We start from the raw sequence: 18,947 nt of genomic DNA on the forward strand, positions 1-18,947 counted from the left end.
TGATAAAACCTTTGACGCTTTTCTCCTGTGGTCTTTTAGAAGAGGGGGAGGGGGAGGGGGAGGCGGCAAACTTATATTCAGTTCACACACTCTGGTAGACTTTAAAAATACATAGATAAGAAGATACATACTTCTTTGTCAGATTTCTCCTTGACATTGCATAACCTGGATCTCTGATTACTGACATGGTTATGCCATCATGCCAGCTATGTAGCAGAGCTCACTAAATGGAAGAACTCTATAGATTTTTTTTTCAGCATGTACACTGATTTACACTTAGCAGTAAAGTTGTTACTGACCCTTTAAGTGGAGCTGTCCAAATGGCAATAAATGTCAGTTGATTCTAATGCCAAAACAGGTGATAGTTGAGGGTTCTTGACTAAATCTTCCAGTTAAAAAATAATTTATCATATTTCCTAAATAGTAGTGGTCTCCTGTGGGGAGACACACACACACACACACACACATGTATACATAGTGTATATCAGACCACTTTATCACTCAGTAAAGAAAATTTGATATACATATCTTAACAGTATTATTGATGTTGCCAGGTTTTGAAATATTCACTCTGGATTAGAATCTCCATGAAGGCAAGAACCATTTCTACCTGGCTTCCCACTGTCTTGTCCCCTAGTCAGCATCTAGTGTATAGTAGGTGCTCTATAAATGCCAGTTGAATGAAAGAACAGATAAACTGCAGGATTTGCCGGCAATCCCTAGCATGTGTGTCAGCCCGAATTCCTGGTGGGCAAAACAGAGACCACTCCTCATCTTGACTGTGAGGAATGTTGCTGGTAAGAACTTTGATGGACGGTTATGACTTTTTGAAATAGTTCATTTGATTGATCACCTAGCAAACTTCACTTCAGTTTCGAATTCTGTTTTCTGCTTTCACAGGCTGTCATTTTAGAAAATGAAGAACTTCCCAAACTGTTTCTTGATTTCCTAAATGTGCGACACTTGCCCTCTCTACCAAAGGCAGAAAGTTGTGGGTAAGAATCATGTTTGCATATTGGATGTGTATTTTAAATTACTCTTCAATGACCAATTGATCTAACAAATAGCCCAGAGTGATGCCCGAGTAGCCTGCCGGCCACGCCCACTCTTTTGGCTTGCTGCAGCACTCGCTCGCCCCCTGCTTTTGGTTAAAAGAATTCCTCTGAGTCCTTATGCCCATCTTGCGGCCAAATGGCCATGGTTCGGTAACCCATGTTTAGACTCAAGGAATCAATCTTTTCAATTACACTGTTACATAGAATGATGTTACTTGATGGGAATTATGAATCTAATTAACTTGTTATGGGCTCATTTATTAGTGGAAACTCGAGCAAAATTCATATCCTGGTGGTACACATTCATATAATTTTAAAGTTATGAATGATCTTAGAGATGATTTGATGCAACTCCTCTCATTTTGTAGTTGAGCAAACAGAGACACAGGAATTTAATGACTTTCCCAAGATCTCTTGCCTTGTAGCTTGCAGAACCGAGGCCTTCCAAGGCGAGCCCTCTTCCTCTACTGTCCAGCTGCCTCTCTCAGGAACTTCCAGTGGCAGGACTACAAATCCTAATCCCTATCTATTGGTCTAAACCCATTGGTCCTAACCCAAGGACCCAGAGGTTTGATATCATCAGCAATTAGGAAAAGCTCTCCCGAAGAATTAACTCTGAAATAAGCCACTGGCCCAGCAACAGCACATGACATGGGCTGAGCTAGCCTCAGAAGGCCTTCAGGAACATCCATGGCATACTGTATCCATTTACAGGGGAAAAAATCATCACAAACTATCTGAAAATCCATGCAGGAGAGAGGTTTACCCATTTTCTTGCTGCCTGAAGGAACCACACTTAACTACAAGAAAATCAAGCAGGCCACACCCAAAGTCATGTTAAACCCCAGCCATCTGCTGGATGATGGGGCTGCAAACACCTGTCACAGCTCCTCATGAGCACTGTTTACTCAGAGCCACTTTCCACTTATTGCATAACAAAAATTATACACTTGGCAAATACTGTGTTGTCAGTGTGTTCTGTTCCAACTTGTATGTATTTACGGGCAGGTTAGGCTTCATATATGTTTATGTATTTTTTAGAATAGACATTAGCAATGGCAGTGAGCGAAATGTTTTCTCCATTATACAAGCCCAAAAGTAGTAATAAAACCTGAGGATTTTTAAGTAATCTTAAGAGAAATCAAAGAATATTCCAGTCTTCAGATTCCTTAGAATGGGGCATAGCCATGCTGTGGCTCAGTGGAAACTCACAGCTCTTTTAAAAAATAACTACCAATTCAGTCATCTAATAATATTGGGTATTTTTTCCTTTGTTGGCATAAACATTGACTCAACATATGTGGTTTCTTTGTTTTTTTCCTTTTTCAAAACTTTTAGATCTTTTGATGAAACAGAGTCTGAAGAGTCAAGGTAAGGACTAATCCTCATCAGCCAGGAATAGGATTATGGTTTTGCTAAATGTTTAATCACCTACGATGTGTTTCAAGTTATGTTTTTCTTAAGAACCTTTGTTTGGAAATTGGTTTTAAGATTATAAATATTTGATAGGGAATTACAGGAGTAACCAGTTAGAATTAAGAGTGGAGGAATAAGAGCCCTACATTGTTTCATGCAAGTAATCAGAATGTTTTATCAACAATCGTATTACAAGATTTTTAGGAAAGCACGTTTCAGCAATGATTTATTGTATAGATTGTATATCTGCTTCAAATTCCACAAAGAAATGTTTAGAAGATGAGAGCAGTGCCCATTTGTTCACTCTTACTCTGCGTGCTATTATTCACCCACACTGTTAGAACATAAACCTTGAGACGTCCCCGCACAGCAGTTTGATCCCCTCAAAGCTAGTTTGTAGTGTTTTCTGTTTACCATCGTCCCCTGATGCTGACATGCCTGTTCTTGACCTTTCCAGCAAACTGTCCCACCAGCCTGTGCTGCTGTTCCTCAGGGATCCATATGTCTTGCCTGCAGCCAGCGGTAATCAAACCTGTCATCTGCTAACAGCTCTTTACTGATCTGACCCTGCACCACATAAACCACGTTTTTAATACAGGTCTAACAGAGTGACATTGGTCCCGGGCTTAATAATCTGCCAATAAACCAGTGCTGTTGGTATAAGCGACACTTAGAATTTTAACTGGGGCTGGCCTTTCAGGAGGAAATGTAATTTTTCTTTCTCTCTTACCAGACTATTTTGAATTAGAGTAATAAGGAAGAAAGGTATTTATGGTCCTTAATTTTTCTGATCATGTCATTTTGGCCTCTGCTTGTTTTTGTCCAGATGCCAGGGTTCAAATTCAAGGCTCTAGTCCTTTTTAAAAATGCCTCTTCCCGGCCAGGCATTTTTAAAATCCCAGCACTTTGGGAGGCCAAGGCGGGTGGATCATGAGGTCAGGAGATGGAAACCATCCTGGCTAACACGGTGAAACCCCGTCTCTACTAAAAATACAAAAAATTAGCCGGGTGTGGTGGCCGGCGCCTATAATCCCAGCTACTCGGGAAGCTGAGGCAGGAGAATGGCGTGAACCCGGGAGGCGGAGCTTGCAGTGAGCCGAGATTGCGCCACTGCATTCCAGCCTGGATGACAGAGCGAGACTCCGTCTCAAAAAAAAGCCTCTTCCCCGAAACTATGTGTATATACATTGCAGCATCTTTGATGGCAAACTATATATTTTTAAAAGTTGCATATTTTAAATACAATTAATTGATCTAAGTATAATTGTAATATTTTCGACTGAGTCTTTTCTCTGTGCAAAGAAATTTAAATTCATCAGAGTCCCTCTCAAAGTGTTCTGTTATGCATCTCTTTATGAGCTCATTTGCATACATTATCTCATTTAATTTCCTTAACAACCTTGTGAACTAAGCAGGGCAGATATTATCATTGACTGAATGAGAAAATTGGGGTCCAGGGAAGTCCCTGACTTGACTACTCTCAGATGGTTGATGGGTGGACCTCTTGTTGCCTATGTATTCCTTCTGTGCTCTTTGCATATAGTGAATCTTGTTTCTGGGAGTCACTAAATAGTAATAGATAAATAATCCATTGAAACCCTCCCTGTTTCTGACAATAAAACCTTATGAGCAGGAGAAAGGGAACTGCTCTCTATAGCAAGGATACACGTACTCACATCACCCACTTAGCTGTCAGTTTGAAGAAGGGTGGCCAGGACACAGCCCTGCTCCTCCCTAGGAAGGGTTGAGGGACCCTTCCTAGTAGCACCCCGATCAGAGTGAGCTGCCTTTGCTGTATAGGAATATGATCTCATATTCTTTTTCCTATAAGATCCTCGCAGTGAATCTTTCTCTCTGTAACGTTTGCTTCTTATGTTTAACAAATATACATGTTAGTTGATGTCATGTTAAAATATCATATTTAACAAATATTCATAATGCAATCTAATATAGATTAAATAGATAGTTTTATAAATTATTCTTATTATCTTTGAAAAATGGCTCCACAAGCACTTTTTCCATGTATTGTTTATGCTCAGATATGTCATGCATCTGACTGAAATTCCTGCAGAATTGTAGACAGTGAAATGGTTACTGTGGACTAGAATAGCCAGGATACTTGATAGAAGAGGGAAGATATTTTATGACCTTTAAATCCAATTCATCCAGCTTATTGAGCAGTGCCTACCATGTGCTCTATGCCTGGCTTGGACAGTGAAGAACAGGAGGAACTTTCTGGGAAGAAACATCAGGGGTAAATGTCTTGAATTGGAAAGAGTAAAACATATGTATCATTGGTAGCATGGTAATATGGATGAAGACTTGCAAAATAAGGGAACTCCTGTTTGAGAATAAATGGATCACAGGTTTGATGGATGGGATGGGAGGTATGGAAGGACCAGTCACCAGATCTGTTTTCTTGGAATTTTGACCAATCCAGTTTCACGAATCAGATTCTTGTGATCTTAGAAGTGTTATACTAATGATATATTCTTGCAAATCTTTAGCATTTAATTTAAAGAGAAACTTTACTTGCATCACATTTTTGTTATGATGCCTCTTAGCAAGATATTAAGGTTATTATTCCAGAGGATATTGCGTATGGAAATTTCTTCACAGATGTACTGACCCCGCCCCCTACAAAGTCAGAGGAGTGTCTGTCTTCAAAGATCTGACATTTAAGCATTATCCTCTTATAAAATACTAATAATCAAATATCCCTTAGCTTTTAACATTAGAAATCAGGAGAGTACTCTCTTAACAGATTGAAAAGCATTTGCCTTTTGGTCTTTGTTTTGATTTTCCTGGGAAACTCAAAACAATTCTTGCCAAAGTCCCCAGTGATTTCAGTGTGGCTGAAGCCCATGGATATTTTTCAGTCCTCATCTTCCTTGGCCTCTCATGTACTTTAGACATGTTGATCTGTTTCTCCTCCTTCAAACAGTGTCTCCCCTTGGCTTTCCCACTTCCTTCCACTCTCTAGCAGCTGACCAGAATGCTGTCATAGACCCTCTCCTCTTCTCACTACACTTTCTTTCAGATAATCTCCTTGTGTGTGGCCTGCCTACCACGTGTGTACACCTGAGTCACAATATTGTATCTCCATCTCAACTCTGTCCTGGGAGCTCCAGACTCTTACCTGTGGTTTGTTTGCAAGGCCCTCTGTGGCCTGCCCCAGGCTCATGTTCCTACTGGACCTCCTCATACACTTTTCCCTAGCCACCCTGGAATTCTTTCTGGGCCTCAGGTGTGCTGTTTCCTCCACCGTGAGCCTTCTTTTCTCCATCCATAGCCAGCTGCCTCTCATCTTCCAGGGCTCACATTGAATGCCACGGCTTCAGAGAGCCTGTGCTGATTCTCCCTCTCCACGAGCCCCTCTACCCATTCACAATACATGTTCATTAAATAAGCAAAAACCAACAAAAATAACAGCAAAACCTGCCCTAAATCACCTTCCTTCTCATCGCCTCTCAATGAGAATCAAAGTCAAGGACAGTTTACTGAGTAATGCTGGCAATAATGGACATTGTAGTAAATCATGCATATGATGAAGCCAAAATCCACAGTTTAAAGTAGAGTGGAACAGATGAGAAAACAACCCAAAACCCTGATTATGTTATTTCTGATCGCTAGTTGGTGGACCTTGCTTTAAAACACCTCCATCCCATTCACTTTTTGTCAGAGAACCCTATTTGCTTCCTTCATAGTAATGGTCACAGACTATCTTATCTTTGTTCTTTGGCTTTGTCCTCTAAATCCCCAGCATCTAGCATATGTTCAGCTCTTGGTGGACATACATACAGAGCCTCAGCACTTGCTGTTCCCTCTGCCAGGAATGCCCTTCTCCCGGACACCCTCCCAGCGGGCTGCTTTGTTCCTTCCTGCAAGTCATCACCCAAATGGCACCATCACTCAAATTCTTCCCTCACTTCCCTGTCTCTGGGCCCTCTCCAGCCCATGCCCTGCTGTATTTTTCTCCTTGCCCTGTTCTTGTCACTGCTTGACATGTTACCAGCGCAGTAGAGTTACCCACAGTATGTAATGTTATTTTCCTTTATGTCTTTTTTGCTTAACTTATTTAGTTGAATCCTTTTAAGCTAAATATACTTACAATGTAATTTCACTGACCTTCAAATCGACTTCTATATTGTGAGTGGCAAAGAATAGAGGCATGTCTGCCACCGTCATGTAATATGTCCTATTTGAGTATCTTTTAGAAAATTAACAGCTCTATTTATGGCAATTGATTTTGATATCCTTCTATGTGGGAGAAATACATTTAGAATTAAAATTAACTTAGCTAAATTATTGTTTTTTATTGGGCTCTAAATATACATGTGTAAGGCCTATCACACACTTTCAAAGATATATTTCATGAAAAACCATTACTTCATGTTGGGGAAAGGCATGCACTAAAAAAATCAAGTGTCATCAACCAGAAATAACTGGATACTCATGTATTAGAGATTTTCTAAGACATAGTTTGTGTGTGCATTCGCTTGTCTCCCCAATTTTTAAAACAGCCTATAAGGTAGATACTATTATGAAATCCATTTCACAGTTGAGGAAAGAGAGAGACAGAGATGTTCAATAACTCACGTAAGGTCACACAGGTATTAAGTGGCCGATCCAGGAAACAGAGGCCTCTCAATAAATATATGTTGAGGTAAACTTGTCACCATATTCTATCACTTACTTGACTTCCCCTTTGGCAAGTCTCACGGGTGCCTCAAACACAAGTTCCAGACAGAGTTGATGATCTTCTGTTTTACTCCTCTTCTGGGTCTTCTCACACCACCCTCTGATTATGCAAGCCAGAAACCCAGGAGGCATCCTTGACTTCACCCCTTCCCTCACTAGCCACATCTAACCTGTCACTTGGTCCCGTCCTTCATTTCTCTGGAATTCCTCCATGGTTCTCCATCCTCAACCTTGTTTGGGCTGCCACCATTGCCCTCTCGAACTACTGCAGTAGTCTCCAAACTGATCTTGTGTCTGCTTTGAACTTGTCCAGTCCATTCTCCAGTTGGCAGCCAGAATCATCTTTTTCAAAACACAATTCAACACTCTCCCACTCTGCTTAAACTCCCTCAGTAGCTTCCCATTGAGTTTCAGATTAAGCCCAAACTCCTATCCATTCTTCCCAGGTGTGATGGGGCACCCCGTGCCCTCCAGCCTCCTCATTCCCACTTTTCTCACTATGTTGGCTTTTGTTTAGGTCTCTGAACCCTCCAGGCTCCCTCTGGCCACAGACTTGCCACCTGGCTAGCTCCCTCTGCCTACCCCTAGCCTCTGAGAGCCTTTCTGCCTCCTCTGATGAGGCCCAATCCCCTAGTAAATGATTTTATTTACACAGTAGACAATAGAGGCTAGATGCACATTTTTTTTCTTAAAATATTGGACTACTTTTATTTTCTTACATAATAATGATATTTATTTAAAGTGCTTTAGGATAGTTCCTGGATATCATTATGTACAGATTAAAGTTTAAAAATTAAACTTCTGAACCATGAGAGAGATTGGTTCCCATTCAAGTAATCCATTCACATTTAACCTACTGTAATGACTGGAATGTGCTGTAACATACTTTGCACCCCTGGCCTCCCTTCCTGTCTCCTATAATAATGGAGCTGTGTTTTCAAGTTTGGCAGGATGGCTTCTGTTGGAAATTTGCCCTTTTAAGTTAGGAAGACTGACCCCCATCTTACTGCTCTCTTTCGAAGCTAGTCTAATAGAACAAGTAGACTCAGGACAACTTGGACTAAATGCACTGTAAACCACAATGGAAAAACTGCAGTGAGGTATTCCCAGTAGAAATCTTGGAATTCCTTCAAGTATATTGAGATTTTGTTAGAAATTGAATTGCCAGTGTAATCCATCTTCCTTTTGAGAAAATATTCAGATAAAGAGCTGAGGCCTAGCAGCATTAACTGTTAGAACATCCCTTAAATCAATAAGCTACAAATCTGGCCGCACATTCCTGCCGCGCCTGGTGCTGTGCTCAAGTGGCTTTAGGCTGAAGCAGCATGACTGATAGCACATCCTCAACCAGGCAAATGCCTGGCGATGCAGATTCCTGTGTTTACCGTAAGCATTGCCTTGTTCCATTCTACAGAATGCAATTATATTTTGTTTCACATAAGAAAAGCAGTTTTTCTTTTTTTTTCTTTTTTTTTTTTTTTTTTCAGATTTTCCAAATGTGGTTATTGAAGGAGTCCTCCATGGGATATTTTACCCTCATCTACAGCCCAGGTAGAAATCCTACATGGCTAAAAGAAGCAGAAGCAAGTTTCGAAGTCACAGTCAAGGAAATCAATACCTACCAATTTAACCTAAACGCTATGATATATAACAGCTCTAGCTAGTGGTAAAGTGCACAGTCCCAGCTTAATTCAGGGCAGGGACATTTCCATTAGAATGGTGCTCTTAAAAATAGAAACTGAACCAGGGCGGTGGTCAGGCTAAGGCCAAGTGTTTAAGAAGTATAGTGTAGCTGCCAGCGTAGAAACCCATGAAAAGGAGGCCACAGGAGATTCCTGGGAGCACTGGGTGTAGCAAAACAAAGCCACTCTCTGCTTCAGTCGCACCATTTGCTAATTGAAAATCATATCCTGAATCATACTGAGACTGATCAACTTTGGTAGCTTTTTTGTTCAGATCTTATGACACACTACTCTTCTCACCATGAGATTTTCTCAGCCAGTGACAGTACATTCTGAAATGCTGGCACCAGGAGACGGCCACAGACACACACCGCTAAATGTGAAGATGGAACTAAACTGGAAATTAAATTATACTGACAATATTATGGCATTTTTAAGATCATGGCATTTTAATTTACATTAGAGTGGAGTTGCATCATACTCAGGGGTTAGCTTCCAAGGTCAGTACATAGGTAAAATGGGCTATTAGGATGATCCTTGAAAGCCCTTTAGAAGGGTGCCATGTTGGAAACCTGTACATCCACAACAAGTAGCTTTTCCTCCTATGTTGGAAAAAAAGACTGTTTCTTTGTTTGAAGACCAAGTGAAGTTGTTGGTGTTTGTTTAGGGGCCATTTTGTTAAAAAAAAAAAAAAAAAAAAAAAGGCACATAACTTTTAACACTAGAATCAGCCCTGCAAGATGCTTGCCCCGCTAGTGGCAGATGTGAACTGACAAGGAGTGAAGCGCCCACCCAGCGGATGGACAGCACCCACCTGGGTTTACTCAAGGGTGTGCATTCATCGTAGGTGGGATCACCACAGGATTTCATGTTATTTTCCTTACGGCTTCCTTTTCACTGACCTCATTTGTTGAGTTAATGTAAGTTAAATGTGTTTATGATATAACTCCACTGTACATCATACTTTGAGTAGTAAAGGATAAAAGCATATATACTACCTATATGTATGTGCTGTATGTGGGCATTTCATTGAGATCTAATTAATAGCTAGCCTATTTATGGTTATTCGTTTTAATAAGTTCTGTGGGAGCAAGGTATTTAAAATCAAAACTAATAACTACATCATGGTTTTTGATTAGGATCTAAATATTCAGGTTTTAAGCCTGCTGCAAACTTTTAAAGATATTATGATAGATTCTGTACTACATGTGGGAAACAAGCAAGAACTAAATAATCAAATGTTGTCAACCAAAAGTAATAGTTGGGTATTGGAGATTTTTTAAAAATGTTTTTATGTTATTAGCTATTTGGAGTTAAATAAAAACGGAACAAGGAAACATTTGAGTTTGTCTTCTCCTAAGATTTCATTGGAAACATGGTTTGTATCTGTCTGTTTACACACACACACACACACACACACACATGTGCACACACAAAACCTCTCACACATTCACATAGATGTTTATTTCTGATATGATAAGATAAATTATTATAATAAATTATCTCATCTATTAAGTCAGTAGATGTTCATTAAATATTTGATGATTTACCAAGATAATAAGAATTTTTTTGAAAAAACCAAGTATCTATAGTGGTACACTGCCCAAGAAATCTTTTCTGAGAATTAAGTTTTTTCTTAGTGATGACTTTCACTTTTTATATTTATGTAAATTTTATTTCCCATGTCAGACAAGTCATATGCAGACATCATAAGATTTGCAGGAGGCACACCTCACAAGAGTGGGAAAACCCAGTCATCATGCTTATGCACTACACAAGGATCATATCTACTTAAACTTTTAATGTGTAATTCTGTCAGGGTTATTGAAGGAACTAGAAACCAGTGTAGGTCTTTTACGCAGAAAAGCCTATAATGCTGAAAACTGAATGCTTACAGAATCTGTTGGAAGGGTGAGAGGAGTGCACTCCTGGTAGGTGTCCAAGAACAAATTCCAGAATGCCCCAGCAACTTCTAGCACTGACCTGCCTGGGGAGCTACAGTCTGTGCTGTAAGCAGGAATATAGGGAGTTAGGGGGCTGTGAGTGAAGCTCTTGAGGTAAACAGCATGAGAGCTGCAATCCAGGGATCAGCAAGTAGAATCAAAAAGGACCTGTTATCTCCATGAGATATGGAGCTCCCAGGAAATATAATGGCGATCTCTCTATGAGGTGCGGCCTCATAGCAGCACCCAGGAAGCTGGTGACTGGGCCTGCATCACAATTGCCTATCAACATCCGTGGCCTTGCTTGCCAGCAACCACAGCCCAAAGTGGCAGGAGGATGGTATTCGCCCACTCCCACCTCCCACTCCATAGCTCCCTTCAATGCACATCCAGTTTGTAGAACCTTATTCTCCATCCCAGGTGCAGGGAGTCTGGGAAGAAGCTGCTAGCCTTCTACAGCTCAGGAATGCACATGGGAAAGATGATGGAACTTTTTTTTTTTGAAGACGGAGTCTTGCTCTGTTGCCCAGGCTGGAGTGCAGTGGCACAATCTCGACTCACTGCAACTTCCGCCTCCTGGGTTCAAGCAATTCTCTGCCTCAGTCTCCTGAGCAGCTGGGATTACAGGCGCATGCCACCACGCCTGGCTAATTTTTGTATTTTTAGTAGAGACGGTGTTTCACCATCTTGGCCAGGCTGGTCTTGAACTCCTGACCTCGTGATCCAACCACCTTGGCCTCCCAAAGTGCTGGGATTACAGGCATGAGCCACCGTGCCCAGCCAGAACATATTTCCATCATTTCCATGGTTGAAAATTTAATAAAAAAAAATATAAAACTATAGATAAAAAATAAATTTGTCTCCCATCTCATTTCCTAATACCGAATTCCGTCCCACAGAAGGGAGTACTTAATGTGTCTGTACTTAATGTGTCTACTTTGAGTAATATTTCATCTCCATGCAAGCAGATATTGTATGTTTAGTGTACATATATTTAATTTCCCCTCTTTTACAAAAATGGTAGCACGCAATACCCATTGCTTTCTATTTTTTTTTGTTTGTTTAACAATATCTTGGCAATCTTTCTGTATCAGTATATAAAGTGCTATTCTCTTTTTTAAAAAAAAAGCTGTATGGATCTTCTATAATTTGTGTAACCACTACCATATTGATAGACATTTTACTTTTGGATTTCACTAGGCATGCCTGGCCCATATTGCTCTACAGGTTGTGCATTGCACAAGTCCAAGCAGTGTCATTCACATGGACCACAGTGTTAATAGTATTCCGAGTCATGCTTGGAACCCTGCACTTGGGGAAATATCAAAAACTTTAATCATTCAAACCATGGATTCACAGGCAATAGAGAAGTAAAGGACAGAGAAAGGAAACCAGAGGAAGGAAAAGGAAAAAAAAAAAATCCCATTACCACTTAAGTCAGGATGTGGGTACATCATTTGTCCTGCCTGGTTCCTGGACTTGGTGTTTTGCCTGGACTGTCTTCGATGCTACCTTATGCAGTGCCTCTCAGGCCTCATCTCTGCCTACTCATTCTGCATATTGGCAGCCCTCGTGTCCTTTCTCCAGGTGTCCTTGTTACTGCCCCCATTACAATCAGCCATGTGAACAACCCCAATATCACCATGGCCATCAATACCTGGTAAATCCTACAGTTACAGTTATAAGTTCCCATTGAAAAGAAGTTGAGCTCTCAATCGGTTTAGAGAAATATGATCACACTTTTGAAATAACAGATGGTTTTCATCTCATTTATCAACTTTGATCGATTGACAATGGCTGCTTGAAGTGCTGCATCAAGAAGAATTCTAGCACACCTGTGAGGATGGCTACTATCAAAGCAGAAAATAACAAGTGTTGGTGAGGAGGTGGAGAAATTGGAACCCTTGTAACTGTACATTGCTGGTGGAAGTGTGAAATGGTTGCAGCCTCTGTGGGAAATGGTATAACTTCTTCAAAAAATTAAGCATTGAATTGCTATGTGATTCAGCACTTCCACTTCTGGATATATACCTAAAAGAAGAAAGCAGGGACTCAAACAGCTATTTGTATAATGATATGGTTTGGCTGTGTCCCCACCCAAATCTCATCTTGAATTAATCGTAGTTCCCATAATCACCACAGGTCGTCAGAGGGACCTGCCAGGAGGTAATTGACTCATGGGAGCAGTTACCCCCATGCTGCTGTTCTTATGATAGTGAGTGAGTACTCATGAGATCTGATGGTTTTATGAGGGGCTTTTCCCCCTTTTGCTTGGCACCTCTCCTTCCTGCCATCATGTGAAGAAGGATGTGTTTGCTTCCCCTTCTGCCAAGATTGTAAGTTTCCTGAGGCCTCCCCAGCCATGTGGAACTGTGAGTCAATTAAACTTCTTGCCTTTATAAATTACCCACTCTTGGGCAGTCCTTTATAGAAGCATGAGAACGGACTAATACATATATTCATGTTCATAGCATATATTCATAGTACCCAAAGGTGGAAACAACCCAAGTGTCCAGCGATGGATGAATGGATAAAAAGGAAATTCTGACACATGCTGCAACACAGATGAACCTTGAAGACATTCAGAGACATAAGCCAGTCACAAAAAAGCAAATACTGTATGATTCCATTTCTATGAAGTATCTAGCATAGTCAAATTTATAGAGACAGAAAGTGGAACTTTGGTTGACAGAGGCTGGGGGAAAAGAGGAAATGGGGAATTAGTGTTTAATAGGTTTCAGCTGGGGAAGATGAAAACGTTCTGGAGCTGGCTGGTGGTGATCATTGCTTAACAATGTAATGTACTTAATGCCATAGTATTGTACACTAAAAATTAAAATAAATTTTATGTCATGTATATTTTACCACAATAAAAACAATAAAGGCTTTTGAGTGACTGCAGGCTCAGAGAATAAGGCTGTACTGATCAAGTAGCACTGTCTGTCATGGGTGCAGGAGAGCTTTTGGCACACATACCAGTTACTAGTCTCACATCCCTGGCAACCTCTACAATCCTGAAACAGTAGTTCTAAACCAGAGATTTGCATCAGAATCACTTGGGATTCTGAATCAATAAATCTGGCCAGAGACCTGTCCTTGGGTAGTTAGAAACACCACCCAGTTCACTCTGATACACACCTGTATTAGGGACCACCAATTGATGAAGATGGTTTATGACCTACCCTTTAGCCATCTTGAATTATTTATTGACTTTCATAACTCCTTCAGAATCCAGTACCAAGAGAACATCTGTTCAACTCTTGGGGGTGTTTGTTATATGAGGTCACAGGAAGAGACTCTGAAGAAGCAGGAAGGACAAGTTTGGGTAGTGGTCTCAATAGATGCCCTATACATAATTGGGAAGTTGTATATTCATTCATTCAGTTGTTCAGTGAAATGCATTTGGGTCCCCCCACTGGATTAAGGCACTATGTTAATTACTTAAAGAATACAGATGTAATCCTTGCCTTCTGGAATTGTTGGCCATTTACTAGGAAGGGTTTTTCCATCTTAATGAATTGGACATAAAGTTCAGTGATTAAGGCTGTCTTCTTCCACTCTCTCTACTCCTTGCAAGTAATTATTTTCATTTTGGCTTTGTTTTGGTTTTTATTCTTGATGATAATTACAGATTTTGAATTCAGCAGCGGAAACACAGGGAAGTAGCAGGCAGTAACTCAAAACCAAAATGTCTGCAACGTTTATGTTTTCTGTCTGTGCAGATACGTAGCGACAGACTGGATTCTGATGAGGGTGAAGGGGCATGTATTTTTGTGTGACGGGAAGGAGGGCATATTATCTATGTTAAGTCATTGGAATACACTTAATTTACTAGAAGAAAATTTTGTGTCCTAAGAATGTGATTGTAAATCTGGCCTATAAAATGTGAACCATTTTCTGTTTTCATTACACTTAACAGTAGTTACAGTGACAGCTAGGACATTGGTGTCTCTAGCTACAATAGTCTATGTCATTTAGATACTCCTATGAACTCCTATGTACTGAGTTTCTACTGGATGTCATGTGTTGTTGGACTAGGGTTTTGCATATTTTATCACGTTAAGTTCTTTACAGAGTAGTTTTTAGTGCCCCATTTTATTGAAGAAGAAATTGAAGATCAGAGACATTAATAAAAACAGTAGCTAACATGAATGAATACTAATTTAGGAGCCAAGAGGCACTGGGCTAAATCATGTTAATGGACCATCTCATTGAAGCTTCACAACATCTTTAAAGATGTGTGTATTCTTATTCCAATTTAAAGTGATTAAAAGGAAGCTTAGAGAAGTGAAATAGCTTGACCAAGGATACCAGTTAATAAAGGATCTAGATTTGAATCTTTCATGTACAAAGCTTGGGCAAATCCAGTCCCTAATCAGCCTCACAATAGAATTGTATTTATGTGCTTTTTTGGACATGGGGTCTCCTGCTGTTGCCCAGGCTGGAGTACAGTGGCATGATCTCGGCTTACTGCAGTCTCCACCTCCTGGAAACAAGCAATCATCCCACCTCAGCGTACCAAGTAGCTGGGACTACAGGCACATGCCACTATGCCCAGCTGATTTTTTTTTTTTTTTGTAGAGACAGGGTTTCACCATGTTGCCCAGGCTAGTCTTGAACTCCTGGGCTCAAGCAATCCTCCCAGCTCAGCCTCCCAAAGTGCTGGGATTATAGTTGTGCGGCCTATGTGCAATTCTGAACCAGACATGAACGCTTAAATCAGAACTAGTATTGCAATAGCTGCTAATATTTCCACAATGTTATAAATTGCAAAGTGCTTTCCCATCTCACTTGACTAAACCAAGCTCCATGCTAACAGCAGCCTCCTCCCAGGGCTTTTTTATTTCATTTTTACTGCAGTCCATTCTCGACACAAAAATCAGGGTGATCTTTTTAAAATGTTGATCAGATCATATCACTCTCTTGCTCAAAGTTCTCCAGTAGATTCCATTCCCACTAAGAAAAACATTTAAATTTCTGCTGCCCTCTCCGAGTTCTTTCTACATTCTTCCTGCAGGTGCTTACTGGCACAGTGGCCTTTCAGTTCCTAGAACATGCCAACCTTGGTCTCTCCACAAGACCTTTGGACCTGCCAGTCTCTGCCTGAAACCCTTTTCATCCCTCTTCAAAGGCTGACTCATTCTCACCCATTAGGTATCAGCTTAAATGTCATCTTTTCAAAGAGTTCTTCAGTCACCCCATCTAAAGTAGCACCCTAGGCCCCACTCCATACCATTATTCTATTGTTGCTTCCTTCAGAGCTGCTATCACCATCTGAAGTTATCCTGTTTATTTGTGAACTTGTTACTGCCTTTCTCCTTCAAAGAATGTGAACTCCATCAGAGCAGGGATAGCGTCTGACTTGTGAACAGTTTCTCTAGTGTGAGGCCCAGAGTCAGTGTTAAGAACGACTGTTGAATGGGTGGGTGGAAGGCAGCCTATGTTCTGGTCCCCAGTTCAGTGCTGGCTGCATATTCCATAGCAGGGGTTTCAGAACTGTGTTTTGAGTAAATGACCTTGAAATCAAGATTGGCTAACATCTTCCCGGATTCCAGTTGTGATTTGTTACATCCTCCTTGTTCTGAAAACAGTGACTGTATAGTTTGCTCACCAGTCTGACAAAGAGTGGTTAATGGATTATGTAACTACATATTTGGATGATCTCTTAAATGTCTATTCTTTTTACAAATACCTAAGCTAATTCAGTGTTTACAAACCATAGCCTTGTGACACCCCAGGACAGTGGTTTTCAAAGTGTGGACTCTGAACCAGTAGCATCAGCATCACCCAAGAACTCTGTACAACTTTTCAGGCCCTACCCTAGACTTGCTGAATCAGGCAGTCTGGAGAGCTGACTAGCCCTCCGGGTGATTCTGATGCACCATAAAGTTTGAGAACCACAGTCCTAGGGCACTTCAAATTATTTTCATATTGTGCATTTTTAAATGTTCAATTTCTTTTTAATTAAAAAAGAAAAAAAAACACCTCAATACTTCTAGAAGGAGCGGGCACAAAATCAAACAGAATGCCAGCATGGCTACTACAAGAAGCTGTTGACTTTGTAGTGGGGTTTTCAGGCATGAGCCACCCTTTAAGGAAGCAGTCCAGTGCTCAGCAACTCAAGCAAATAACAGAATGACTGGACAAAATAAGTAAGATATTTTAAATGTAATAAAAAATATACCATTCACGTAGAAATTGCCATATTTTACATGAACTTTTATACCTAGTTATAGTAACTTTTCATCACAGCAGGCAACATGGTGTTTTTCTAAAACCTTGGTATCTTTCCAAATTCGACCTTGGTAAACTAGAATCCTTGCCCTTATGAAACTTACAGAATAATGTGATATTGGCTGGATAAATACTTGAACAATTGTAATTATAAAGTATGTGTTAAGTGTTGATGAAGGAAAATAAGAAGGTTTACTTGTACATAGGTAAGATACCTAGATTTGGGCAGGCAAGGGCCCTTCTCTGAGATAGTGACATTGAAGTTGAGACCTAAAGAATATTGGAGTAATTAGCCAGGAAAAGCAACAGGGAAGGGGAAGGGTGTTGCAGGGACATCAGCAAGTTACAAAGCCCCAAATCAGAAGAGAGCTTCAGTCAAGGTCCTGAAGGAAAGCCAGTGAGCCTGGAGGATAATGAGGGGCTACGGCTAGTGAGGTGGGCAAACTATGCAATTTAGGGTAATGTATATAATGGCTCACACTTTATCTGAGGTATTTTTAAAAGACTACTGCAGTTGCTTGTGAAGAGTGGACTGGACAGGCTCAGGATTTGAAGCAGAGACTTAGGAGGCCACTTGAGTTGATGAGAAGTGACCTGGTGTAGGGTGGCAGCAGTGGAGAGGATGAGATACAGAGATTCAGGATGTATTGCAGCACTATAAGTGAACTTGCTGATGGATTTGGATGTGGAAGGTAAAGGGAAGGGAGGAAGAAGTGAAGGATGGGTTTCTGGCTTGAGCAACTGGGTGGATGTTGGTGCTATTCATGGATGGAGGTTGGAAGGGTGGGACTCCTATCTTTAGGAAGCTCAGGGAGCTCCACGTGGCTGGAGAAATCCTTTCCTGGGCCTTGTTTCCTCTATAGTTCAGACACTTCCACTTCCCATTTCCAGGATGTCTGCAGCTGTTTGAAAGTAAAACTAGATGCAACACAGACCCATCAGCAGAAGGAAATGAGCCTAGGTTTTTCCCACCATGGTGACAGATTTTTGCAGAACCATTTCCAACTTTTTCCCCAGTTTAATCTGGTCAGGAACAAAGCAGAGCACAGAGATCAAACCTGTGACTTTGTCCTCAGTCAATACATCATACTGCTACCGAATTCACAAGTGGTGAACGGTATGATTGTATATAATTGCTTCATGGGGCCCCAGGAGTGCCACATAAATCACCCAACAAATGGGGATTCGAATTTAATGGTTTGCAGAGTGGATGCCATGCTTCACAGTACCTAAGACTCTAGGGAGGGTGGTTCCTTCTCACCTCTTAGGTCAAATCTCACCTGCTCCGCTCATGTGCATCTCCCCTGGGCCTTTCCTCTTGCCGTCTGCCACTCACCTCATTTTTGCCAGTCTACTTCTGTCATGCCCTTCAAACCTCAATTCAGAAAATAAAAAGGTTTTTTTTTTTTTTTTTTTTAAGATAAGTCTTTTGAAAAATAGTAGAAATAGCTGAAAGGCAAGTCCGGTGTTTGACAATCTTCGGGGGCTTGAGGGATTATAAGTACCTCATAGTCTAAATCTGAGCATATTCTTTTTGGCCATTTTGATAGGGTTTGGCTGTGTCCCCACCCAAATCTCATCTTGACTTTTGGCTCCCACAGTTCCCTCGTGTTGTGGGAGGGACCCGGTGGGAGGTGGTTGAATTGTAGGGGGTGGGTCTTTCCCATGCTGTTCTCATGGTGATGAATGAGTCTCAGGAGATCTGATGATTTTGTAGGGGAGAGTTTCCCTGCATCAGCTCTCTTCCCTTGTCTGCTACCATATGAGACGTGCCTTTAACCTTCCACCATGATTGTGAGGCCTCCCCAGCCTCATGGAACTGTGAGTCCATTAAACCTCTTTCTTTTGTAAATTGCCCAGTCTTGGGTATGTCTTTATCAGCAGCATGAAAAGGGACTAATATACATTTATTCTGA

At 40.9% G+C, this 18,947-nt stretch overlaps 1 protein-coding gene and 1 non-coding gene across 11 annotated transcripts in view; one reads left to right on the forward strand and one right to left on the reverse strand.

Moving 5' to 3' along the window:
- Window positions 1-18,947, forward strand: part of SNX24 (sorting nexin 24) — a 184,027-nt gene that overhangs the window by 155,303 nt on the left and 9,777 nt on the right. For 4 of the 10 annotated variants that reach the window (XM_063811479.1, XM_054684549.2, XM_517896.8 and 1 more), the window contains 4 exons: window positions 901-995; window positions 2,394-2,426; window positions 2,929-2,993; window positions 8,660-10,191. In XM_063811479.1, the coding sequence (XP_063667549.1) occupies window positions 901-995; window positions 2,394-2,426; window positions 2,929-2,993; window positions 8,660-8,727 (261 nt within the window). In that variant the 3' untranslated portion in view covers window positions 8,728-10,191. Of the gene's footprint in view, window positions 1-900; window positions 996-2,393; window positions 2,427-2,928; window positions 2,994-8,659; window positions 10,192-11,997; window positions 13,698-18,947 lie in introns of those variants that run through there. The other 6 variants (XM_063811477.1, XM_063811474.1, XM_063811475.1 and 3 more) reach the window with 5 other exon arrangements.
- On the reverse strand, window positions 10,538-10,636 carry LOC112209374 (small nucleolar RNA U13). The gene has a single exon (XR_002944111.1). It is a non-coding gene; the product is annotated as a small nucleolar RNA U13 (small nucleolar RNA).

This window comes from Pan troglodytes, chromosome 4, assembly GCF_028858775.2.
Source record: "Pan troglodytes isolate AG18354 chromosome 4, NHGRI_mPanTro3-v2.0_pri, whole genome shotgun sequence".
NCBI classification, from domain to species: domain Eukaryota; kingdom Metazoa; phylum Chordata; class Mammalia; order Primates; family Hominidae; genus Pan; species Pan troglodytes.